The 26610-nt window shown below is 45.8% G+C and overlaps 2 protein-coding genes across 3 annotated transcripts in view; one reads left to right on the top strand and one right to left on the bottom strand.

The window, feature by feature from the left end:
• Nucleotides 1-902: 902 nt before the first annotated feature.
• LOC129707427 (uncharacterized protein C17orf98-like) lies at nt 903-11665 on the top strand. Its single transcript, XM_055652458.1, has 4 exons — nt 903-1191; nt 2774-2873; nt 7449-8837; nt 8878-11665. The coding sequence occupies exons 1-3, from the start codon at nt 952-954 to the stop codon at nt 7604-7606; spliced, it is 498 nt and encodes a 165-aa protein (XP_055508433.1). The 5' UTR covers nt 903-951; the 3' UTR covers nt 7607-8837; nt 8878-11665.
• Nucleotides 11666-18527: 6862 nt separating this feature from the next.
• The window catches only part of msrb2 (methionine sulfoxide reductase B2), a 36093-nt gene continuing 28010 nt past the window's right edge, over nt 18528-26610 (bottom strand). The window contains exons 5-6 of one of the 2 annotated variants that reach the window (XM_055652515.1): nt 20315-20462; nt 18528-19736 (exon numbers count right to left, since the gene is read on the bottom strand). In XM_055652515.1, coding sequence (XP_055508490.1) covers nt 19629-19736; nt 20315-20462 — 256 coding nt within the window. In that variant the 3' untranslated portion in view covers nt 18528-19628. The remainder of the gene's footprint in view (nt 19737-20314; nt 20463-26610) is intronic. The other variant, XM_055652524.1, reaches the window with a different exon arrangement.

Consider the following 26610-nt stretch of genomic DNA (forward strand, 5'->3'; position numbering starts at 1 on the left):
TGCAAATGTTGGTGAGGGTTGTTGCAGACAGATTGACCTGATGAATGTCACCACCACCTATATGAATGCAGGGCTGAAGGACGGGCTGTTAGCCTGTTGAGGTCATTCGAGGATCGTGAAATCACAGTGGAGAAGTGTGCAGAACACCCTTTTCCATTGTTCCCGATGTTGGGGAAGTCCAGGACAAGGGGTCACAGCTTAAGGATAAGGGGGAAATCCTTTAAACCCGAGATGAGAAGAATTTTTTTCACACAGAGAGTGGTGAATCTCTGGAACTCTCTGCCACAGAGGATAGTTGAGGCCAGTTCATTGGCTATATTTAAGAGGGAGTTAGATGTGGCCCTGTGGCTAAGGGGATCAGAGGGTATGGAGAGAAGGCAGGTACGGGATACTGAGTTGGATGATCAGCCATGATCATATTGAATGGCGGTTCAGGCTCGAAGGGCCAAATGGCCTACACCTGCACCTAATTTCTATGTTTCTATTTTTTTCCAATGGGCAATACTGCTGTCACACCACTTGCCTATATTCGGGTCTGCATCTGCCCCCCTCCCTTATCTCTTTTCCAACTTTCTCCCCCCTACTACAATCAGTACAAACATCGCCTGTCTATGTTCCCCAGATAAGTTGCATGACCCCACTGAGTTCCTCCAGTGCTTTGTGGGTTTTTTTTTTGTTGTGAACCAGCATCTGCAAATCCTTGTGTCTTCATGTTTCAGCTCGACGTTGGCTTCCCAATGTGTTGGTTTACCAATCTCTACCTGTCTCTACAGCAACGCAAACAAAACCCTCTCCGGTTGCAGAATAGTTTCTAAGAAACTCTGCGCGGTGCCTCTGCTAATTCCCCTGCTCCCTCCCCCGGCGCCTGGCTCCCTGGACCGGCTCCCCGGCTCCCCGGCTCCCCGGCTCCCCGGCTCCCCGGGGCTGAGGGAAAGACCGGTGCCGAGGGCAATGTGGTTCGGTGGATGCCCCTCTCGTTTCGCCCCCTCTCCCCCGGCCGAGGAGCTGCGGCGGAGGGAGCAGGCTTTCCTGCTGGACTGCGTGGCCGTCAGCTACATATCCAGAGGCCACAGTCACTCCGCGCCCCGAGCTGGCAGTGTCATCCCACCCTACAATCCGCAGAGAGACCGCCACGCCGCCGCCTACTTCACCACCAGGCCCCTATTGCCACTGTTGAGAAAAACCGGCCAAGTAAGTGGGCCACAGACTGGGGGGGAGGAGGGGGGGGGGGGGGTTGGATGTTGCTCAAGTTTTGCAAAAGGCCATTCAGTCCATCGAGCCCGTACCGCCGCTCTCCGGAACCACGGCTGCTCCAATATTCCTGCCCCCTTCTCCTGCCCTCATAACACTCGGTTCCCTGAACAAAACACAAAGCGGGTCAGGCAGCATCTGGAGAGGGAATGGACAGGCGACGTTTCGGGTTGGGACCCTCCTTCAGAGTGATCCTGGCTCGAAACGTCGCCCATCTATTTCCTCCACAAATGCCGCCTGACCCGCTGAGTTCCTGAGTCCAGCACTTTGTGTTTTGCTCAAGATCCCAGCGTCTGCAGTTTCACATGTGTCCCCCCCCCCCCCCCCCCCCCCCCCCTCGATTATCTGGCTTTTTATGATCCCGGCAATATTTGGGATAACCATATAACCATATAACAATTACAGCACGGAAACAAGCCATCTCGGCCCTACAAGTCCGTGCCGAACAACTTTTTTCCCCTTAGTCCCACCTGCCTGCACTCATGCCATAACCCTCCATTCCCTTCTCATCCATATGCCTATCCAATTTATTTTTAAATGATACCAACGAACCTGCCGCCACCACTTCCACTGGAAGCTCATTCCACACCGCCACCAATCTCTGCGTAAAGAAGTTCCCCCTCATATTACCCCTAAACTTCTGTCCCTTAATTCTGAAGTCATGTCCTCTTGTTTGAATCTTCCCTATTCTCAAAGGGAAAAGCTTGTCCACATCAACTCTGTCTATCCCTCTCATCATTTTAAAGACCTCTAACGTATGGTGATTGTTGAACGGCATTGAGCCTGTACTGCCTGGAGTTCAGTAGCTAAAACCGAATAGTGAAAGGCCTGGATAGAGTGGATGTGGAGAGGACATTTCACTCGTGGGAGAGTCGAGAACCAGAGGCTTCAGCCTCAGAATAAAAGGACGTACCATTGGAAAGATGAGGATGAATTCCTTTAGTAAAGGGGGGGGGGGGGGGGGGGGACCTGTGGCATTCATTGCCACAGACGGCCATAGAGGCCAGGTCGCAGGGTCTTTTTTAAGGCAGAGATTCTTGATTAGTACGTGTGTCCAGGGTTACGTGTAGTCAGCAGGAGAATGGGGTTATAGGAAGGAAAGATGGATCGGCCACAATTGAATGGCGGAGTAGACTTGATGGGTCGAATGTCCTAATTCTGCTCCTATAAATCTATCTCGGCCCCCAATACAACCGTTCAATTTTGGTTTAAAAAAAACCCCACCCAGATTGGCGAGGCGGATTTGAAGGACGGCTCCAGCAGCGAACTTGTGGCCAACGTTCAGAGAGCTCCCCGCTCCATCACCGCAGCTCAGGGCGGCGTTGCCTCACATTGCAGCAGTTTCCGGGATATTAACAAAGAGCCTCGAAAGAGCTGCATTTAAAAAAAACAGTCTGCAGAGTAACTGCACTGCGCTTTATTGCACGTTACATGATGGTTCTATGATTATATTTCGCCCGTGTTTCGCTAATAGGTTACAAAAAGTGGCGGTGTCAATATTAATTGATGGTTTTGTCCCAAGGCGGGCGGAGGGACCTCTGTCCACGGCGCGGTGGTCGATCGATTCCAGGTTTGTGGAGAGGCAGCCAGTTACCTGCGAACAAGGAACAACAACGGCGCAGGTACACGGGCAGCACGAACAGAAATCCCCATCACACACACACACACACACACACACACAACGCGCAGGAGTAACTGAGCGGGTCGGGCTGCATCTCTGGGGGAGAACCTGGCGTTTGCGGGTCGGGACCTTTCTTCAGCCCTTTGTTTTCTAAATCATCATTCTTTATTTCTATAAAAATCGCCATTAGTCGGGCGGGATCGATGGCCAAGAGGCGCTACTGTTTCGGATCAAAACTGGGATTCGTAATATCTCGAGGAAGGGTGAAGATAGGGGAAAGGGGGGCCACACGAAAACGTAGATTCCGGTTAAGGGCAGGGGGTGATACAGTTTCAGGTTAATTTATATACTCCGGGTGCAGCAGCATCTATGGAGCGAAAGAAATAGGCAACGTTTCGGGCCGAAAACCTTCTTCAGACGTTGCCTATTTCCTTCGCTCCATAGATGCTCAGATTCAGATTCAGATTCAATTTTAATTGTCATTGTCAGTGTACAGTACAGGGACAACGAAATGCATTTATGCTGCTGCACACTGCACAAATGCACAAATGCTGCTGCACCCGCTGAGTTTCTCCAGCTTTTTTGTGCACCTTCGAGTTTCCAGCATCTGCAGTTCCTTCTTAAACACATAATTGATATACACCAGTGGGCAATGACATCCCCCGTTCATAAACGGTGCACATGCTGGCACGATCAAACACAATCCCCCAGAGAATGGTGACACGACAAGAAAGGAAGACAAATACACCGGAAGAATTACAATGTAGGTGAGATTCGGGAGGTGCGACCGGCAAGATCATTTCTTCCCACCTCCAGCTAGAGATTTCATGTGAGGGCTTGTTTGGTCCATGGCGTAGAGACGGGGTTCGTCTGGCGACCCGCTGTGACCAGTCCGTGTGTAGGACCACCCTGTAACCTAGCGAATTATCCCAAGGCAATTGTGTTATCTCTGCAGGCAAAACAATTCTTTGTGTGAACTGCAAACACCGGCTACAAAAAGCAAACAGACCTGATGCACCGATAGACAATGTCATGTTTTTTTTCTGGAGGGTAGAAGGCTGAAGAGAGACCTGACATAAGTATATAACATTATGAGAGGCATAGATGAGATAGACAGTCGAAACCTTTTCCCTGGTTGGCAATGTCAAATACTAGAGGGCGTAGCTTTAATAATGAGGGTTTAAAGGATAAATAAAGTGGACGAAGGTACACAAAACAGCTGGAGAAACTCAAGGGGTGCAGCAGCATCTATGGAGCGAAGGAAATAGGCAACGTTTCAGGCTGAAACCCTTCTTCAAACCCTTCTTCTTGAACAATAAAGTGGACGAGCTTGAGGCTCAGTTAGAAATTGGCAAGTATGATGCTGTGGGAATTACTGAGACATGGCTGCAAGAGGATCAGGGCTGGGAACTGAATATTCAACGGTATACCTCATATAGAAAAGACAGACAGGTGGGCAGAGGGGGTGGGATTGCTCTGTTGGTGAGGTATGAAATTCAGTCCCTTGCAAGGGGTGACATTGGAACAGGAGATGTGGAGTCAGTATGGATAGAACTAAGGAATTGTAAGGGTAAAAAATACCCTAATGGGACTTATCTACAGGCCCCCAAACAGTAGCCTGGACATAGGATGCAACTTGAATCATGAGTTAAAATTTGGCATGTTATAAAGCTAATGCTACAGTTGTTATGGAAGATTTCAACATGCAGGTAGACTGGGAAAATCAGGTTGGTACTGGACCCCAAGAAAGGGAATTTGTGAAGTGCCTCCGTGATGGATTCTAAGAGCAGCTTGTATTGGAGCCAACCAGGAAGAAGGCAATTCTGGATTTAGTGTTATGTAATGAACTGGATTTGATAAGGGAACTTGAGGTTAAGGAGCCATTAGGAGGTAGTGACCATAATATGATAAGTTTTAATCTACAATTTGAGAGGAAGAATGGTAAATTGGAGGTGTCAGTGTTACAGTTGAACAAATGGGACTATGGAGCCATGAGGGAGGAGCTGGCCAAAGTTGACTGGAAAGATACCCTAGCTGGGATGACAGTGGAACAACAATGGCAGGTATTTCTGGGAATAATACAGAAGGTGCAGGATCAGTTCATTCCAAAGAGGAAGAAAGAATCCAAGGGGAATAAGGGGCGACCGTGACTGACAAGGGATAAATCCCCAGGGCCTAATGGTCTGCATCCCAGGGTACCTAAGGAAACATAGAAACATAGAAACATAGAAAATAGAAAATAGGTGCAGGAGTAGGCCATTCGGCCCTTCGAGCCTGCACCGCCATTCGATATGATCATGGCTGATCATCCAACTCAGTATCCCATCCCTGCCTTCTCTCCATATCCCCTGATCCCTTTAGCCACAAGGGCCACATCTAACTCCCTCTTAAATATAGCCAATGAACTGGCCTCAACTACCTTCTGTGGCAGAGAATTCCACAGATTCACCACTCTCTGTGTAAAAAATGATTTTCTCATCTCGGTCCTAAAAGACTTCCTTCTTATCCTTAAACTGTGACCCCTAGTTCTGGACTTCCCCAACATCGGGAATAATCTTCCTGCATCTAGCCTGTCCAACCCCTTAAGAATTTTGTAAGTTTCTATAAGATCCCCCCTCAATCTTCTGAATTGCAGCGTGTACAAGCCGAGTCTATCCAGTCTTTCTTCATATGAAAGTCCTGCCATCCCAGGAATCAGTCTGGTGAACCTTCTCTGTACTCCCTGTATGGCAAGAATGTCTTTCCTCAGATTAGGAGACCAAAACTGTACGCAATACTCCAGGTGTGGTCTCACCAAGACCCTGTACAACTGCAGTAGAACCTCCCTGCTGTTATACTCAAATCCTTTTGCTATGAAATAAGTGGCTCTAGAAAGCGTGGACACATTGGTGATCATTTTCCAATGTTCAGTAGATTCAGGATCAGTTCCTGTGGATTGGAGGGTAGCTAATGTTATCCCACATTTTAAGAAAGGAGGGAGAGAGAAAACAGGGAATTATAGAGCAGTTAGCCTGACATCAGTGGTGGGGAAGATGCTGGGAACAATCATAAAAGATGAAATAGCGGCACATTTGGATAGCAGTAACAGGATTGGTCCGAGTCAGCATGGAGTTACGAAGGGGAAATCATGCTTGACTAATCTTCTGGAATTAACGGGTCCATTTCAGAATGGCAGGCAGTGACTAGTGGGGTACCACAAAGCTCGGTGCTGGGACCGCAGCTATTTACAATGTACATCAATGATTTAGATGAAGGGATTCACAGTAACATTAGCAAATTTGCAGATGACACAAAGCTGGGTGGCAGTGTGAACTGTGAGGAGGATGCTATGAGAATTCCCTGGGAAACGTCTTCTCATTTTGCACTGTACAACTGTTGCTTTGCAAGATGACAATAAAGGTCGATTGGATGGATTGATTGATTGAATGCAGGGTGACTTGGACAGGTTGGGTGAGTGTGCAAACGCATGGCAGATGAAGTTTAATGTGGATAAATGTGAGGTTATCCACTTTGGTAGTAAAAACAGGAAGGCAGATTAATGGTATCAAGTTGGGAAAAGGGGAAGTACAATGGGATCTGGGGGTCCTTGTTCATCAGTCAATGAAAGTAGGCCCCCCTCGGTCATGACTGACCATGGGTGATGCATCCTAGTTGTTGTCTGCTTGCTACAAACCTCGGCTAGAGCAGCATCGCTCGTGGCTGAAGAAACCAATGCGGGAGTGACAGTCCCTGTGGCAAAGGTCACATTTGTGTGTGGTCTCTGGTTTGTTGAAGTTGCTGCTCTCCTTTCTGCGTGCCCGCTTGTCTGGGATATGGGGAGAAGGCAGGAACAGGGTACTCATGTTAATTAGAATGTGCAGCAGGCAGTGAAAGCAAATGGCATGTTAGCCTTCAATGCGACAGGATTTGAGTTTATGAGCAAGGAGGTCCTACTGCAGTTGGACAGGGCCCTGATGAGACAGCATCTGGAGTATTGTGTGCAATATTGGTCTCCTAATTTGAGGAAGGACATTATTGCTATTGACGGAGTGCAGCGTAGGTTCACCAGGTTCATTCCCAGGATGGCAGGACTGACATATGATGAAAGAATAGGTCGATTGGACTTGTATTCACTGGAATTTAGAAGTATCAGAGGGGATCTTATAGAAACATATAAAATTCTTAAAGGGTTGGACAGGGTACTTGCAGGAAAAATGTTCCCGATGTTGGGGGAGTTCAGAACCAGGGGTCACAGTTTAAGAATAAGGGGTAGGCCATTTAAAACTGAGATGAGGAAAAACATTTTCACCCAGAGAGTTGTGAATCTGTGGAATTCTCTGCCACAGCAGGAAGTGGCAGAGCAGGATGTTTTCAAGAGAGTTAGATTTAGCTCTTTGGGCTAAAGGAATCAAGGGGTATGGGGGAAAAGCAGGAACGGGGTACTGATTTTAGATGATCAGCCATGATCATATTGAACGGTGGTGCTGGCTCGAATGGCTGAATGGCCTACTCCTGCAAGCTATTTTCCTATGTTTCCTTTTCTATGTTCTATGTTTTGAAAGAATCACTGAATCTCTTCGGGTGTGTTTGGTGGCAGGTTACTCTGCGGAGCAAGTGAAAGGCCATTCTCTCTTTCTGACTGGAATTAAACCTGTATTTGGATACAACGGTCTCTATGGCTACAGGAGGAACACGCCAACATTGCGAAGACTCCCATCGTCATTTGGTATAACCAGCCCGTCGCCTAGTTATTGAACAAATCTGTCGGCAGTCGCTCCCCCGCCTCTCTGTTCTGGCTGGTTCAGCGCACTGACGTTTGACAACACTGGGATATCACCATTGTTTGGATCAATTTTTTTTTTTTTTTTTTTTTTATCAAAACATTTATTCAATTATTAAAAAATAATATTTACACTACAATAAAACAAGCCAGAACCCACCACCATAAATACAATACAAACATATATCCATAATAAACTATTATACAATTATGATACAATCCTTATTGAGGATACATTCAACACCCTGCGGAGCCCAGCGGTCCCGGAACTCCCTCAGGGTATTGTTTGGATCTTTGGTATCACTGGTGCTTGTCTCGTCTTGTTGATAGGTAGTAGAGTCATAGAGCACAGTCCCAACACTTCATAGAAACATAGAAAATAGGTGCAGGAGTAGGCCATTCGGCCCTTCGAGCCTGCACCGCCATTCAATATGATCATGGCTGATCATCCAACTCAGTATCCTGTACCTGCCTTCTCTCCATACCCCCTGATCCCTTTAGCCACAAGGGCCACATCTAACTCCCTCTTAAATATAGCCAATGAACTGGCCTCAACTACCTTCTGTGGCAGAGAATTCCATAGATTCACCACTCTCTGTGTAAAAAATGATTTTCTCATCTCGGTCCTAAAAGACTTCCCTCTTATCCTTAAACTGTGACCCCTTGTTCTGGACTTCCCCAACATCGGGAACAATCTTCCTGCATCTAGCCTGTCCAACCCCTTAAATTTTTTGTAAGTTTCTATAAGATCCCCCCTCAATCTTCTAAATTCTAGCGAGTACAAGCCCAGTCTATCCAGTCTTTCTTCATATGAAAGTCCTGACATCCCAGGAATCAGTCTGGTGAACCTTCTCTGCACTCCTTCTATGGCAAAAATGTCTTTCCTCAGATTAGGAGACCAAAACTGTACACAATACTCCAGGTGTGGTCTGACCAAGACCCTGTACAACTGCAGTAGAACTTCGGCCCAACTCGTCCATGCCGACCAAGATGTCCAATCTAAGCTAATCCCATTTGCCCTCATTTGATCCATATCCCCATAAATCTTTCCTATCCATTTGGAAACACACATCAGTCCCTACTGTAAAGATGTGGATTACAAACATGTCCGAGACATTACATTTGGAAAATATTAGGCTTGTCTTGGCAGAAAAACCAGATCAACTTTTCAAGACATGGACACTCTTTACCGAATTCTAGGGGCAGGTATATCTCCACTATGGGTTTGGTGTGGGGTTAGGGGCAGGTATATCTCCACTTTTTTCTTTTTTTCCCCTTTTTTTCCTTTTCCTCACTTATACCTTTACTCACTCTTTGGCCACACTGGCAGTCTAGGGGTCCGATCTTTTCACTTTTCACCTTTTCCTGTTCTTTCTCTCTTGTTTTCTCTCATTTTCAGGTTAAAAGATCAAAATTGAAGCTATACAAATAATTGTATAATTTTACGCCGAATGTTTTATTCTTGTACAATTGCTTCTAATAAAAATAATTTAAAAATATATATATTTCTTATCCATGTACCCGTCCAGTTGTCTTTTACATGTTGTTATTGTGCCTGCCACAGCTACCCCCTCTGGCAGCTTGCTCCATATACCCACCACCCTCTTATTGATTAAGTCGGCCCTTGGGTTACTATTAAATCTTTCCTCTTGCACCTTAAATCTATACCCTCTAGTTCTTGATTCCCATTCATCCTTTCAATTCCCCTCATGATTTTATACACCTCAATAAGTTCACTCCTTAGCCTCCTGAGCTCCAAGAGAAACAATGTCCCAGCCTGCCCAATCTCTACCATTAGCTCAGGCCCTCAAGTCCTGGCAACATCCTTGGAAATCTCACAATAATTCCCAATCTAAAACATGAATAGATAAATCCACCACAATACCTCTCCCTTAGAATACAAAATGCCAGAGTATCTCAGCGGGTTAGAAAGTATCACTGGATCCGAAACGTTGACTATCCATGTCCTTCAGGGATGATGCCTGGCCCATTGAAATAATCCTGCACTTTGTGTGCTATGCAAGATTCCAACATCTGCAGTCCCTTGTGTCTGCACAGTACCGCCCGCTCCCCGTTTGCATAGGTTGCTGGTAAATTGATTTGTTTGTGTTATTAACAAAAATCTGTGTATTGTACTTTCTAGTAACGGTGTGGTGAACTTTAAAATATCTGAGGGAAAGGTAAAGAGCAATCCATAATTTCAATATTGTTAACCAACGATTTACTAATACGATTATTTAGACTTTGTTTCCATTGTAATGTGAATATATATAAGACACGTCTATTGTAGCGCCATGGGAATGCATTTGGTGTTTGGTTCTTGACCATACTCACCTTTACGTTTTCCATTCAGTGAACAGAAAATGTTGCACATTACTAAACTCTACTAAAGGCGACAAGCTCCTGAACTACACTCTATAAAAGATTAACTCTCGATTAGAATCCGAAAGGCGATACTGCAGTCTCCTAAGAGTGACGGCGGTTTGGCACTTCCTGACTTTAGGCGATACTATTGGGCAGCTAACTTGCAAAAACTCCTGTATTGGATGAATGATGATTGCGACCACCTACCGACCTGGGTACACATGGAAAAGGCGAGTTCACATCTCCCGTTACGGTCTGTCCTATGCTCCCAACTCCCCCTTCCTATAACATCTGTGGGTGCAGGCCCAATTGTGTCCCTCTCGCTCAAGATATGGAGTCAACTCAGGAAAAACTTCGCCCTTCCATCTTGACCCCACTGCTTAAAAGCCACATCTTTAAACCTTCAAGTACAGACCACACATTCAAAACCTGGCATAGCAACGGTATCAGTAGTTTCAAAAACCTATACAAGGATGGCATCTTTTCGTCTTTTGCGGAGCTCTCGTCCAACTATAGCCTCCCAAACTCCCACCTTTTTCGTTTTTCCAGATTAGGGATTTTGTGAAGAAGACATTCCCCCATTTCTCAAATCACCCCCCTGAAACCCTGACCGATACCATCTTAGCTCTAGATCCCAACCGGAAGAAATGGATCTCTGTTTTGTATAACTTGTTAGGGTCGGTTATATTGAAACCTCATACCTCATTAAAAGCTGCGTGGGAGGGTGAGCTGAATACGAAACTAACAGACCAGCACTGGGACTCTGCCTTGGACTTGATCCATTCTTCCTCCATATGTGCCCGTCATGGCCTAATCCAATGCAAAGTCCTTCACAAAGTCCACTACACAAATGCAAGATTATCTAGAATTTACCCCGCTGTTAGCGACACCTGCAACAGATGTAATCAATTTCCTGCCAACCATAACCATATGTTTTGGTCTTGCCCTAAGCTAGCAGCCTTTTGGAGGAGTGCTTTCGACTTGATAAGCAGAGCCTACGGCCAGACTATTCCTCCAAACCCACTATCAGCCATTTTCGGTACCCCTCCCAACCCCAACACCAACCTCTCTGTTGCGGTTAAACGGGTTCTAGCTTTTACAACCTTGTTAGCCCGGAGACTGATCTTGCTTAACTGAAGGCTCACCTGTCCCCCGACACACACCCGCTGGATTAAGGAGGTGCTTTACAATTTAAAGCTTGAAAAACTTAAGTTCTCTCTCAAAGGCTCTACCAAGACATTCCTAGATACATGGAACCCCTTCTTGGAACTTGTTAACTCTCTCAACTTGTCCCCGGACTCGGAAGAGGACTGAGTGCTCTCCACCATTGTTCTGCTCTACTGCAGCTGCTCTCCCCTTAACCCCCCCCCCCCCCTCCCCACACTTATTTATTTAATTACTCACTTATTTACTGTTATTAGTGACCCCCTTTTTTTTAGTGCTTTTTGTTTCGTTTATCTTACCATATTTGTGTGGATGTGTATGTATGTGAGTGTTGTTTGTCCCCGTTTGGTTCCGACCTGATTCGGGTGGGTTGAAGGTGGGTAAGGGTAAGGGCTTTGAGGGTCACTTACATACTGTTGCACAATTATGCCTTGACTGTCACTGTCTGTTATCATTGTATGTATGCAAATTGCTGTGAAATTCAAATAAAAAGATTTAAATCAAGATTAACTCTCGATCAAACGAAGACTGTCTAACGTTTTGCTAACCTCTACCTACATTTTAATAGTTTCTTGATGTTTATACAAGGGAGTTTGTAAAAAAAAAAAAAAAAACGATGAATGACGGCATTTTTGTCTCTTTACATTACTAGTAGCTCGTTTCGGCTCAAGTCAAACCTCATGGCTTTGTGAGGTAATCTGCACAAGATCCACGAGGCGCGTTTGCACTTCCTATTGCAATTGATTACAGCTCATTGCATATTTCAAAGTCAAAGTCAAAGTATCCTTTATTGTCATTCAGACCTTTCGGTCTGAACGAAATGTTGTTGCCTTGCAGTCATACATATAATAAAATAACAAAACACACAATAAACACAAATTTAACATCCACCACAGTGAGTTCACCAGCCACCTCCTCACTGTGATGGAAGGCAATAGTCTTAAAGTCTTTGTCTCTTCCCTCCTTGTTCTCCCTCTGCGCTGAGGCGATCCAGGCCTCCGATGTTGTGACCCCGCCGGGTGATGGTAAGTGCCGCGGCTCAACTGTGCTTCGCGAACGGGCCGGTTCAAACTCCGCGGCCCGGGGCGGTCGAAGCTGCCGAAGCTACCGTGCTCCAGTCCAGCGGACGCAGCTGTTGTTGCGGCACATTTCCACTTCCTCTCACCCTTCATGTGAATTTAAAACTATTGAAAGTATAAACATTTGAAAGTTTCCTCTTTTCATTATTGTCATCAACACCCGATATGTTTTTGTGTGTGACACTGAAGGATGCATCACTCAGATAAACACAAAAAGCTGGAGTAACTCAGCGGGTCATACAGCATCTCTGGAGAAAAGGAATAGGTGACCTCACATAGAAACATAGAAAATAGGTGCAGGAGTAGGTCATTCGGCCCTTCGAGCCTGCACCACCATTCAATATGATCATGGCTGATCATCCAACTCAGTATCCTGTACCTGCCTTCTCTCCATACCCCCTGATCCCATTAGCCACATCTAACTCCCTCTTAAATATAGCCAATGAACTGGCCTCAACTACCTTCTGTGGCAGAGAGTTCCAGAGATTCACCACTCTCTGTGTGAAAAATGTTTTTCTCATCTCGATCCTAAAAGACATCCCCCTTATCCTTAAACTGTGACACCTTGTCCTGGACTTCCCCAACATCGGGAACAATCTTCCTGCATCTAGCCTGTCCAACCTCTTAAAAATTTTGTAAGTTTCTTTTTCTTTTTCACCTATTTCTTTTCTCCAGAAGTGCTGTCTGACCCGCTGAGTTACTCCAGCCTTTTGTGACTATCTTTGGTTTAAACTGGCATTTGCAGTTCCTTCCTACATGATGCATCCCCCATTGATATGTCACTTTTTAAATCGGTTTTCCGATTGCTCACGGTGGCATTTGAACCTACAAAGTTGACTCCTTATTGAGAGTCCTAGTACATAAAGCACAACTGACACATGTGTGGTGATGAGTCCAAGGACGTGGGGGTAGAATGCATGAAGAGGTAATTTATAATGAACAATTTTTACAATTTATAGATACAAATTACACAATGTTCAATATAACTTATTTTGTTAAAAGCCAGTGTATCTGAAACTATTATGCAGGAAAGATGAGACTGCACTGGAAATGCAGGAGAGTAACCCTGCCCCACTTAGGAAATCTGACCGGAAACCTCTGGAGACTTTGCGCCCCACCCAAGGTTTCCGTGCGGTTTCCGTGCAGTTTCCGTGTGGTTCCCAGAGGTTTTCGTCAGTCTCCCTACCTGCAACCTCCGGCAACCACCTGCAACCTCCGGGAACCGCACGGAAACCTTGGGCGGGGCGCAAAGTCTCCCGAGGTTTCCGTTCAGGTTTCCGAAATGGGACAGGGGCATTAAGTTACCAGGGTGTCGCCAGGCCAAGAAAGTCTTACCAATGAGAAGAGATTGGATAAGTTGGGGTGGTTTACTTTGGTAAAGAGCTGGCCGATGGGAAATATAGTCAGGTGCGAGGAGGAGTTACCTGGAGCTGTGAGTAAAAACAGCGCGGAGCTTGCTTCTACAGACAGAGGCCCGGGGAGCCGTTGGTGTAAGGAGGAGTTACCTGGAGCTGTGAGTATAAAAACAGCGTGGGGCTTGCTTCTACAGAGGCCCGGGGAGCCGTTGGTGTAAGGAGGAGTTACCTGGAGCTGTGAGTATAAAAACAGCGCGGGGTTTGCTTCTACGGAGGCCCGGGGAGCCGTTGGTGTAAGGAGGAGTTGCCTGGAGCTGTGAGTTACCCAAATCTGCAATGTTCCATCTCACTTCCAGAGAAGGATTCTGGTGGAAGCCTCTGATTGGTGGAAGAGGACTAGAGGAAGCAGCTGCTTGGCTTGTATCCTGGGTAAGGCTTTATTGTATTTGGATAAGGGGGAGAATGAGGGCCAGGGCAGTTTACTGTTCTGGATGTCAGATGTGGGAGGTCATGGAGTCGGAGTGCCCTCCAGACGTCCACATCTGCGCCATGTGCATCGAGATGGGGCTCCTAAGGGACCGTGTCAGGAAACTGGAGCAGCAACTCGATGACCTCTGTCTGCTCAGGGAGAGCGAGGAGGTCATAAAAAGGAGTTACAGGGAGGTGGTCACTCCAAGACCCCGGGAGACAGAAAACTGGGTCACAGTTAGGAAGGGCAATGGGCAGAGGCAGGGACTGGTGAGTACCCCGGTGGCTGTACACCTTGGAAATAAGTACTCATGCTTGAGTAAGGGTGGGGGGGACAGCCTACCTGGGGGCAGCGACAGCGGCCGGGCCTCTGGCATAAAGACCGGTCCGGTTGCTCAGAAGGGTAAGGAAAAAAAGGGGAGGGCAATTGTAATAGGGAACTCTATAGTCAGGGGGTCGGATAGGCGATTCTGTGGATGCAGACAGGAGACCCGGATGGTAGTTTGCCTCCCTGGTGCCAGGGTCAGGGATGTGTCTGAACGTGTCCAAGAAATCCTGAAATGGGAGGGAGAGGAGCCTGAGGTTGTGGTACATATAGGTACCAACGACATAGGTAAAAAAGAGAAGAGGTCCTGAAAGAAGATGTTAGGGAGTTAGGTAGAGAGTTAAGGAGAAGGACTGCAAAGGTAACAATCTCAGGATTACTGCCTGTGCCACGCGACAGTGAGAGTAGGAATGGAGCGAGGTGGAGGATAAATGAGTGGATGAGGGACTGGTGCAGTGGGTGTGGATTCAAGTTTCTGGATCATTGGGACCTCTTTTGGGGAAGGTGCGACCTGTACAGAAAGGACGGGTTGCACTTGAACTCGAGGGGGACCAATATCCTGGCGGGGAGATTTGCAAAGGCTACTGGGGAGACTTTAAACTAGTATGGTTGGGGGGAGGGACTCAAATTGGGAAAGCTAGCAGTCAGTGTGTGAGGCAGGGGGCAGAGAATGGTAGCACTCTGACCCAAAATGGAGGGGAGAGAGAAGAAAAAGACAATAAACAGAGAATAAGAGAGGGTGGGTTTCTTAAATGTGTATATTTTAATGCTAGGAGCATTGTAAGAAAGGTGGATGAACTTAGAGCCTGGATTGACACCTGGAAGTATGATGTTGTGGCGATCAGTGAAACATGGTTGCAGGAGGGCTGTGATTGGAAACTAAATATTCCAGGATTTCGTTGCTTCAGGTGTGATAGGATTGGAGGGGCAAGAGGTGGAGGTGTTGCATTGCTTATCAGGGAAGATATTACAGCAGTGCTTTGGCAGGATAGATTGGAGGGCTCGTCTAGGGAGACTATTTGGGTGGAACTGAGAAATGGGAAAGGGGTAGCAACACTTATAGGGGTGTATTATAGACCGCCAAATGGGGAGCGAGAATTGGAAGAGCAAATATGTAAGGAGATTGCAGATATTAGTAGTAAGCACGAGGTAGTGATTGTGGGAGATTTCAATTTTCCACACATAGACTGGGAAACACATTCTGTAAATGGGCTGGATGGGTTGGAGTTTGTAAAATGTGTGCAGGATAGTTTTTTGCAGCAATACATAGAAGTACCTACTAGAGAAGGGGCGGTGCTGGACCTCCTGTTAGGAAATGAGACGGGACAGGTGGCAGTTGGGGAACAGTTGGGGAACAGTTGGGGACCAGTGATCACAATACCATTAGTTTCAATATAATTATGGAGAGGGTCAGAACTGGGCCTAGGGTTGAGATTTTTGATTGGAGAAAGGCTAACTTTGAGGAGATGCGAAAGGATTTAAAAGGAGTAAATTGGGACAGTTTGTTTTATGGGAAAGATGTGGAAGAGAAATGGAGGACATTTAAAGGTGACAATTTAAGAGTACAGAATTTTTATGTCCCTGTTCGGTGGAAAGGAAATAGTAAAAATTGGAAAGAGCCATGGTTTTCAAGGGAAATTGGACACGGTTCGGAAAAAGAGAGAGATCTACAATAATTGTAGGCAGCATGGAGTAAATGAGGTGCTTGAGGAGTATAAAGAATGTAAAAAGAATCTTAAGAAAGAAATTAGAAAAGCTAAAAGAAGATATGAGGTTGCTTTGGCAAGTAAGGTGAAAGTAAATCCAAAGGGTTTCTACAGCTATATTAATAGCAAAAGGATAACAAGGGATACAATTGGTCCATTAGAGTGGACAACTATCTGCAGAGCCAAAAGAGATGGGGGAGATATTGAACAATTTATTTCCGTTGGTAACCCTAAATGAAACATGCCACTGAATCCTTTATGTTCTGTAAAAGATGGACATTCACACAGCAGATCTTGCGCAACCCACCTACACCCATCTGCTTCCCGGCCATGTGTGTGACCCCTTCCCTCCCCTCTCCAGCTCCCCGCCCATTGCACCGACGCGGGGGCTTTGCACTGTCTTCAAGTCGGCGATGCTAGCAGCACAGTGCCAGTCACCGGAGACGTCAGGACCAACGGGGCACCGACCCCCAGGCCCACAGCAAGCATGGAGATCCCAGAGACCCACAGCCAGCAGCAGCCCAGCCCTGTTCCAACTCCAGAGGAAAACTGCAAACTGGCCGGAGACGTCAGGACCACCAGAAGCCGTTCCCCGAGCTGCGCCCCCTCATCGGGACACCGACCCCCAGGCCCACTGCAAGCACGGAGATCCCAGATCAGCAAGTCCAGCCCAGCCCCGTTCCAACTTCAGAGGAACACGCAGTGGATGGGCAGAAGCTGATGGTGTGCAAGGGACGTCGTGTTCTTGCGGTCGCGCAGCTCGGCCTGTCTGCAAACTGCCACTTGTCGCCATAGCGGCCCATCGGGGAGCGGATTCCTCTGGAGTTGGAGGGGGAGAGGGGTATTGTGCTATTTGATCGCCCCCTACTATCCCAGGGACAGGGAGACAGGACGTTCACCGAGGGCGGCCCACAGAGGTGACAGCGGAACCTCCGGTCGGTCCTGGAAGAAAGGGGAACTAAATCCCCATTCATAAAAGAGAAGGTGAGGGTATATTGCGCGGGAGGGTTAATAATTGACAATATGCTGCTACCTGCCCGCTGAGTTAAAAGTTCCCACGGTAGACACGATACACAGTGTATCGTGGGTCTTGCGTGGGAACTTTTAACTCAGCGTGCAGGCAGCAAATTGTCGCTCCCTTCAGTTTCACCCCACCTACACCCCTCTGCTCCCCGGCCATGTGTGTGACCCCCTTCCCTCCCCTCTCCAGCTCCCCGCTCATTGCACCGGCGCGGGGACTTTGCACTGTCTTCAAGTTGGCGATGCCAGCAGCACAGTGCCAGTCACCGGAGACGTCAGGACCAATTGGACGTCGACTACCAGGCCCACCGCAAGCACAGAGATCCCAGAGACCCACAGCCAGCAGCAGCCCAGCACCGCTCCTACTACAGAGGAACCTGGGTTGCGGATGACGGGGCGCAGCTCGGGGCATCGTAGGGGCCCATCGGGGAGCGGGTTCCTGTTGGTCCTGACGTCTCCGGCCACCTGCTATCCTCCGGGAACTGTACCGCCCTTGCAGTAGAGTGGGGTTGTTTGCAGTTGCAAAGGGAGGGGGCAAGGGCGGTACAGTTCCCAGTCTCAGCTCCAGTCCATGGGGGTGGCCGGAGACGTCAGGACCAACGGGACAGCGACCCATTGGGCCCACTGCAAGCACGGAGATCCCAGTACAATTTTGCCCGCAGCAAATTATAGCCCAGCCCCGCTCCAACTCCAGAGAACACGTAGGGGAGAAGCTGATGGTGTGCAAGGTGTTCTTGGGGTGGCGCAACTCGGGCTGTGGGCAAACTGCCACTTGTCGCCGTAGCGGCCCATCGGGGAGAGGATTCCTCTGGAGTTGGAGGGGGAGGGGGGTATTGCGCTGTTTGATCGCCCCCTGCTATCCCAGGGACAGGGAGACACAGCGGCTTTTTAGACTGGTGGGCAATCACTTCGAAAGTTCTGCCCGCACAGTCAGTACACCTCTCCTACACTGCATTTCATACAAACATTTATTCTGCAAGAAAAAACTACATTGAAGACTCAAACTCGCGACCGAGTAACTGCTAGGATCGAGGCGCAAACTCACGACCTAGCTGCGGGGATTCAAGAATCCCCGAGTTAGGCCGCCTAAGGGCATGTAGCCCTGCTAGGGTGACATGAGTGTGAGAGGTGATTCAATGCTGAGGGCACATTTACAAATTCAGGAATTCATTCAACACACTGCATTTCATACAGACATTTATTCTGCAAGAAAAAACGACATTGGCTGCCGGGATCAAGGCGCAAACTCGCGACCTTGCGGATATGAGCCGAGCACTCTACCACTGAGCCAGCCATTAAAATCTACGCTAAAAAATTTCCATTCCGAAGACCGACAAATTCTGAATTACGACAAGTGTCTGGTCCCAAGGCTTTCGGATAAAAGGTTGTGCACCTGTAATACAAGACTTATATGAGAGGGGAGGACTATTTTCACCGAGAGGGTGGTGCAGGCAGAATTCCCTTATCACATTTAAACAGTACTTGTATATGCTTTTGAAAAGCTATGCTGGGCAGGGTTACAGGGCTGATGCTGGAATGAGGTGAGGAACTGGAAAGCTGTTTCAATTGATATGAATGTATATTTTCTCTGATGCTATGATGTTTAGTCTATTGAAGCAGATTTTATCAATAAGTATTCTGCCTAGTTCCAACTTTAATTTCCAGATAAATAGTTTTTTCTATTAAAGTCCATATGTGGTAAAATAAAGACAAAGTTCATTTACTGTAATCACCATTTTAATGTATTACATGATATACCTGAATTAATGAAATAAATATGTACGGTCAATCAAAACTGCTTTTTAAATTATATGTAATTATTCACATTATAAATCATACAATAATCCTTTCACATATAGCTGCAGATTGGGGAACCTCTGGTTTTCTTTAGAACCAGAAGATCATAGGCTTTTAAATTAATTTGAAGAAATGAAATCTAACTATAGTTTGGCCACTTTGAATACGGCAAAGAAATGTGATTATCTCATCAATTATCAACACACTAATACAGCTGGGGTGTAGACCTGTAGACATTAGGTAGTTGAGGCTAGTAAACATGAGAGAAAATACAAAAGAAAATATAGGAAATGCAAAAAATCTAGACATACATTATTTAAATAACTCTACAGAGGAAAGTTGGTTTATGGATATGGGTTTCAACAAAGGACTCAAAACATTAACCTATCTTTTTTAAATCTGTGTATATCTATCGTATTTTAAAATCTGTGAACTTTAAATAATGATTTGCAGACAATAAAGTCATTAATATTAATTTAGCACGTTGATAAAAAATGAAAGGATCTTGCTTGAACTTTATGGAGCATTTGGGAAATATCTGGGCACAAACACTGGATATTTTACTCTCTGTTAAAAACACAATGAATATTTGTGTGAATGTAACATACAGATGATTTACAATAAAAACACCAGTGTTATTGATTATATATTACTGGGAACTCCGTCTAGGTTAAGTGAAGTATTATGTAACAAAATGCAACACCTTATTGGTTTGAAAATCATTGTATTGATTTAGGTTTGAAAGTTAATGCCACACTGTTGATGCAAAATCGATGTCCTGTGGGTTCGGGTCCATCATCAAATACGTGGCCCAAGTGTGCATCACACTACATAATAAAAATAAAACAGAGAGTTCATTGTGCACGTCACACCATATAAAGAATACTTGAAATGCATTCTTAAAATCAACATATTAATTTTTTTGTCAGACGCTTACCCAGTTTTAACGGTTAATCTCATGGAGAGGATTTATCAGCAAACGTCATGCACAGTTACAATGTGGTGACATTAGCTAACACAGCAAACAATCAGAATCACTTTTAAATATAGCTACGTATGTTCAATATGCAGTTTTAGGACTTAGAAGTGCAGAATTTAACTAAAGTCCAAGAACATAACGAAGGTCTCATTATTATCTTCAAAAGATAAAATTAAGTCCTTGACCATTCGATACTTTTACTGAATTAACACAGACAGCATTTTAGACACAAAAGTTAAACTACGGAACTTGTTCACAATTTCCTTCACTGCATTAACCCACAGTGCTCAACCACTATTTTCATTGGGTGGAAATGATTGCTTCTGTTGATTTATATAGACAGACAATCCCCTGTTTTAACTACTGGTATGTTAAGGAAAGTTATCAAGGGACAGGCAAAATTCAATTCAGATCATTTCTGTTTACCTTTTTGCAAATAAGTTCAGTTCCCGTCGATCCCATGGAGTTGTCTGGACGACGTAGTGCATTCGTGTTGGATTCATCATTGTTCACCGCGCCGTGGATTTGCCAGAAAGACGGCCAACCGCTGCCAGAATCGTACTTCGTTTCAGAGCTATTGTTAACCATTTAAAGTGCAATAACATAATTAGCACCCAGTAACAATAACACACTTAATTTTTGCAAATTTCATCCAAATAGATAATGAGTGTTGCGGAAAAATGAATATTGCATTTGCATGAAATTAATCCAAATGATATATAATTTTTGCTTCAGCATGGTCGTGTAACTCAAAATCAAAAGAACCGCAGATACTAAAAATACTGGAAAAACAAATCCTTAGCTGCAATTTCACTCTCCTTTTAATGACAAATATTTATTGTTAACATATTTATGCACTCCTAATCGACATTAATCACATGCTTCCTTTAGAACAGTTATCTGTTAGCTGGTTGCATAAATAAGTATCAGCCTCTTTTGACATGGGTCTTACAGTTAGGCCTTCTGGCTACTAATTTACCATTTGTTGTGTTCTGGGAGTTTTACTGACAATCAACAGAATCATATTCAGTAAAAAGATGGAAAGTGTTCTGCAAAGTTCAAAGTGATGCTAGTCAAGGAGTTTTAAGTCAAATCTTTTCTTCTGGTATGAAATAGTAAGATTAAACGAGCTTGCCAGTTTGAAGTTTTATCTTTATTTCATGAGGAGTTACGTCGAGGGATTACGTGAAGACCCCACCAGCACGCATGCGCGACATTCTTCAAAGCAGCGGTGTGGAATCACAGTAATAGTAATGAAATAAACATAGTAAGATAAGAAGAACTAGGATACCAGTTGACCTTTATAAGAGGGTGGGCGTGGAGGGCACGTAATCCCTCGACGTAACTCCTCATAAAATAAAGATCAAACTTCAAACTGGTAAGTTCTCGTTTAATCTTACTATTTTACTTCGGAGTCACGTGAGTGACTACGTGAAGATTTTAAAGATCTGTGATTTCATGCCGTGGAACAAATCCATGCTTCACTCACTGCCGAAGTCATCCAAGGGAGGAAGTATGTTATCGTAATTAAACTTGAATCAATTTTTAAAAAACAATAACTATTTATTTTTTAACAAAGAAAATAACGCTCCCTCGGGTTAAATTATATTGCAGAACTTAAAATTCTTTCTGCAAACACTGCAGGTCTGGCGATCAGCTTGTTATAAAATATTTGGAAAGTCTTTTCCGTAGACCATCCTGCTGTCGCCAGGATATGGTCCATTGGTACCTCCATATTTCTGGCCGCCGATGTTGCTGCTGCCCTGGTGGAGTGAGATTTTAAAATGTCAGTATCCACCCCAGCAGCCCCCAGAACCTGTCTGAGCCATCTTGAGATGGTCTGTACTGACACCCGTCCATGAGGCTGTTTGAAGCTAACCCATAATGACATTTCGCTTCCTCTTAAGGCTTTTGTTGTCCTAAGATAAAGCAGTAGGTGTGTCATGACACACAAACGGGGGTCAGGTGGGTATGCCCGGAATTCCAAACTCTGTCCCGAAGTTCCTGGTCTGCTCTGTTTGACCAACTCCAAGATCCGGAAGGTTATCTTGTCAGTTGATGTTTTCATATTGTCCAATCTTAATTTGTATAGGGACTGGACCCTTTGAGCTGAGACCAAAGCCATCAGCATGACTGTTTTAGTGTGAGTTGTTCCAGGGACAGGGACATTGCTTGTGACCAACCCATTAGCAATGTCAGTACAACACTGACGTCCCAGATCTGGGTGTACCTTTGTCTGGGGGGATTGGTGTTGTAGATACCCCTCATTAGTTTGGCAACTAGAGGGTGGGATCCCATGGACTGATGTCCCGGTAATATGCTGACAGAGCACTCTTAGCACTGTTAATAGTGCTGTAACTCAGTCCTTCATCAAAGTGAAGGCTGGATAGGAACTCCAGGACGTTGGTAATTGTAGCTGATTTGTATGCTACCCCAGTCCCTGAGCAGTACGCATCCCACTTCCAAATGCTGGAGACTTCTTAGTTGATTCTCGGTAGGCCGCCATGATCATGTTCATGGTCCTGTACGATAATCCCAGATCCAACAAAGGTCTTTTCAAATTCTGCAAGCCAACAGATTTATCCTGTCATGGCACAGATGACTTTCGCCCGTAACAGGATGGACCAAAAGATCTGGTCTTTTGGAAACGGTCATAAGTGGTTCAGAGACCATGTCGAGGACCACAGGGAACCATGGCTGTGTAGGCCAATCAGGTACTACCAAAATACCTGAAGCTGAGTCACCCAAAAAGGGTGTCTAATGGTGTCTATTTTGCATAGGACCTGACTGATGAGGCAGAAGGGGGGAAAAGGCATAGAAAAACAAATTTCCCCAATTCAGCAAAAAAGCGTCCATCGCTGCTGCCTCAGGGTCTGGTTCCCAAGCGACATATGTTGGTAACTGGTGATTCAGTCTGGATGCAAAGAGATCGATTACAGGTGTACCATACCGCATTGTAATATCAGCAAATACTTTGTGGTTCAACATCTATTCGGTGTTGTCATTAAATTTTCGTGACCTGGTGTCTGCCACTGTACTGAGCTTACCTGGTAGGTAAGTTGCTGATAGCCAAATATGTCTGTCGACACACCATTGCCAGATTGTGTTGACCAGATCGTCACACGATATCGATTTTATTCCACCCATATGATTAATATGCCACCACCGTGGTATTATCAATTTGTAGGCGGACATGCAAATGGTGCATAGCTGTTAAGTAAGCTTTTAGCCCATAAAACGTCTGTAGTAGTGATGATTCTTGTATGTTCCATCTACCACCAGTACTAGATATAGTGTTAGTTGCTCCCCAGCCCTGAGCACTGGCATCCGTTTGTAATGTGAATGATGGGTTACTGATAACGATGGGGCTGGAACTATGCCAAATGTTTTCTTTCCACCATTGTAACTCCGAAATTGCTTTGGCTGGTAATTGCATAGGTCGATCAAAATGACCTGCATGTTGTTTTAGCGTTTGCATCTTTCCCCTTTGTAAATTTTGGTCATGCAAAGGTCCAAACTGAGTCGCTGGAAATGCTGCCACTAATTTCCCAATCACTTTTGCCACCTGTCGAATAGATGGTTGATTAGTAACAATCAATTTGTTGCAGGCTTCCACCAAATCTGCTGCTTTGTCTTTTGGCAATGTTACAGACATGTGGACAGAGTTAATTGTGAATCCCAGATAGTCCATAGTTGTGGATGGTGTCAACTTAGATTTACCTGGATGTATGATAAACCCCAGTGTTTCAAACAGATGTTTGGTAGCTAAAACCGCTGATTTAGCTAATTCCAGGGTTTCCCCACAATCAAAATATCATCAAGATATGCCATAACAATATGTTTTTGTTTCCTTAGTATTGCCAAGGCTGGTTTCAATATCTTGGTAAATAATATTGGGGCTGATGTTAACCCATTAGGCAACGCTTTATACTGCCATAGTTGCCCCATCCAGTTAAATTTTAGGTATCGACGATGATCCTTATGAATGGGTACTGAGTAGTATGCATCTTTTAAATCGATGCATGCCATGAAGTATCCTTCGGAAACTAATTGTTTGGCAGTAACAAATGTTTCCATTTTGAAATAATAATAATAATAATAATAATAATAATAATAATAATAATAATAATAATAATAATCTTATTTATATAGCACATTTTCAGTCAACTTGCATTGACCCCAAAGTGCTTCACATAATAACATTACATTACACACAGGCAAAGGTGGGTGAAGTGTCTTGCCCCAAGGACACAACGACAGTATGCACTCCAAGCGGGATTCGAACCGGCTACCTTCCGGTCGCCAGCTGAACACTTAGCCCATTGCGCCATCTGTCGTCCCACTGTAAAAATGTATTTACTTAACAAAAGTATTCAGTCTAGTTAATTCAATGATGATGCGACATCCACCATCTTTCTTGGTTTTTGTAAAAATGTTCGATACAAATTCCGGAGAGTCATGCTCCGTTGTCTCTATAACTCCTTTAGCATGTAACCTCACCAGTTCTGCATGTCCTTCGAATTTTTCCCGTTGTGAGAGTACAAACTCCCTGTCAGGTACATGTTGAACTGGTGGCATACTTTTTTGGATGAAATCAATTTTGTATCCCTGAATACTTTGTAGTATATATTTATCAAGTGTAATAGTCCTCCATGCTTCCCAAAACAAGTGTAACCTTCCCCCTGTTAGTACAGGACCTACACCTTTTATGTTCTGGAAGGAACCAGACCCACCTACCTCCATGGTTACCGGTGGTATGTTCATTTCTTCGGCCTCTGTTTTTTCACTGGTCGATGCGCCAAAGTGTGGGGTTGGCGCATCTTCCATGAGGGCCGCTCTGGGCCTTGGCCTAAAAAAGACCTTTGTGGTTGATGTGCGGCCCTCATGCTTTCACCAGCACCCTGGTGTTGATGCCTGCTGGTGGATGCATAGGGGTGCTGCCGCCTGGGGTGTGTGGTTTTGCTCGTTCCTGCAGCTGCCCTCATAAGCCCAATGGCTTTAGACTCTTCGTCCAGTTCTTTTACTTGCTTGGACAAGTCTTTTCCAAACAGCAGTATCTGTGGCTGTGCAGTTGCAGTTTTGCACAACCCTGCGAATTTGGGGTTGAGGGCAGGTTTGATGGCGTTCTTCCGCAGGCAGTTTATTTCATACTGTGTATTACACAGTAGGGCCAGTGGGTCCTGCTGGTTTTCCGTCATTTCGACCCCATCAACGGAACAAGCGTAGGACGTTATGGCTGAAGTCAAAAGTTTTAATACTTTCTGAAGCTTCACCTCCTGGGCCCTTATGCCCAGCCCAATGTACCCCCAGATTTGGCTGTTGATGGCGGTTACATTTAACGAGATGCAGTTCTCCGGAGGTATATATGTGTCCATTGTTTCATTGACTACCTGTTCCTGCAGTGGGTGGAAGGACAGGTAGTCTATGCTGGCCGCCAGTTTGGCCTGCAATGGTTGTCCCGCATGTGGTGGTACCGCAAACTTGTTGACCACTCCCAGCAGCTCTTCCTGGTCCTGCACCCCCAGCACACTGCTGGTATCTTCAGCCATGAACCCCTCTTCCAGGCCAGCCCAGCCCTGGCCCCCAACGCTCCCCTCTGTTGAGGGAGATGCGATGGACAGCGCCGAATACGGTGCTGTTGTGGGTGTGCGAGCACTCCCATGGCGAGCTTGCTCCATCTCCCGGAGCAAGTCTCGCTGGAGCATCTGCTCCATCAACCGCTCCATGCGGGATAGACGGTCACCTTTGCTGCTCTCGGGCAGCGCGTCCTCCTGACCGGACTTGTCCGAGTCTATCGGCCGGACCAACTTCTGCTTCGCCTTGCCTCCAACCCACTGCATTGGTTCGAGCTGAGCAGCTCGCGGCGTTGGGCTCGGCTGAGCAGTGTTTGAGTCGGTGACTGTCCGTCGCCCCCCACTGCCAGAACCTTCCTGGTCCACCACAGTCGTACGGGACGCGACCTTCTTTATTTTCCTTCCCTTGTCCATGTTTGCTGAAATACAGAACACAGCAAGGGTTCGAAATAAACAACCTCAGAATAAGATTAACTTACCTGCAGGTCCCGTTTTAAACTTTGCCGCGGGAGAGCTCTTCCCTCGCCCGTCATTGTTGCGCTGCGTGAGACGCTATGTCGCGCATGCGTGCTGGCGGGGGTCTTCACGTAGTCACTCACGTGACTCCGAAGTAAAATGGCAGTATAGATGTTTATAAGGGAACAATGGGATACATTTCCTCTTCAGTGGATCAAATACATCATAATACGAACTTGCTTTTATGGATTACTAATCATATAACAAAGAATCCCAAATATTTCTAGAAACATAACAAGATCATAACCAGAGAACAGAGACCTAAACTTGGCCAATGGGGGGAGGGCAAAGGTGGTGCGGATGATGTTTCCAAAGGTATAGAGGACATAGAGGGTAGTTGAGGCCAGTTCGTTGGCTATATTTAAGAGGGAGTTAGATGTGGCCCTTGTGGCTAAAGGGATCAGGGGGTATGGAGAGAAGGCAGGTACAGGATACTGAGTTGGATGATCAGCCATGATCATATTGAATGCCGGTGCAGGCTCGAAGGGCCGATTGGCCCACTCCTGCACCTAATTTCTATGTTTCTATCTGGTAGAGAGATTCATAGAAACATAGAAATTAGGTGCAGGAGTAGGCCATTCGGCCCTTCGAGCCTGCACCGCCATTCAATATGATTATGGCTGATCATCCAAC

Source organism: Leucoraja erinacea, chromosome 2 (assembly GCF_028641065.1).
Source record: "Leucoraja erinacea ecotype New England chromosome 2, Leri_hhj_1, whole genome shotgun sequence".
Classification (NCBI taxonomy): domain Eukaryota; kingdom Metazoa; phylum Chordata; class Chondrichthyes; order Rajiformes; family Rajidae; genus Leucoraja; species Leucoraja erinaceus.

Bases quoted from the DNA above. Each gene is read 5' to 3' on its own strand.
- LOC129707427 (XM_055652458.1), top strand. From the start codon at position 952: ATGTGGTTCGGTGGATGCCCCTCTCGTTTCGCCCCCTCTCCCCCGGCC. The intron at 1,192-2,773 runs GTAAGTGGGCCA...TTTTGTCCCAAG, and splicing joins TGTTGAGAAAAACCGGCCAA to GCGGGCGGAGGGACCTCTGT. The intron at 2,874-7,448 runs GTACACGGGCAG...GTTTGGTGGCAG, and splicing joins AAGGAACAACAACGGCGCAG to GTTACTCTGCGGAGCAAGTG.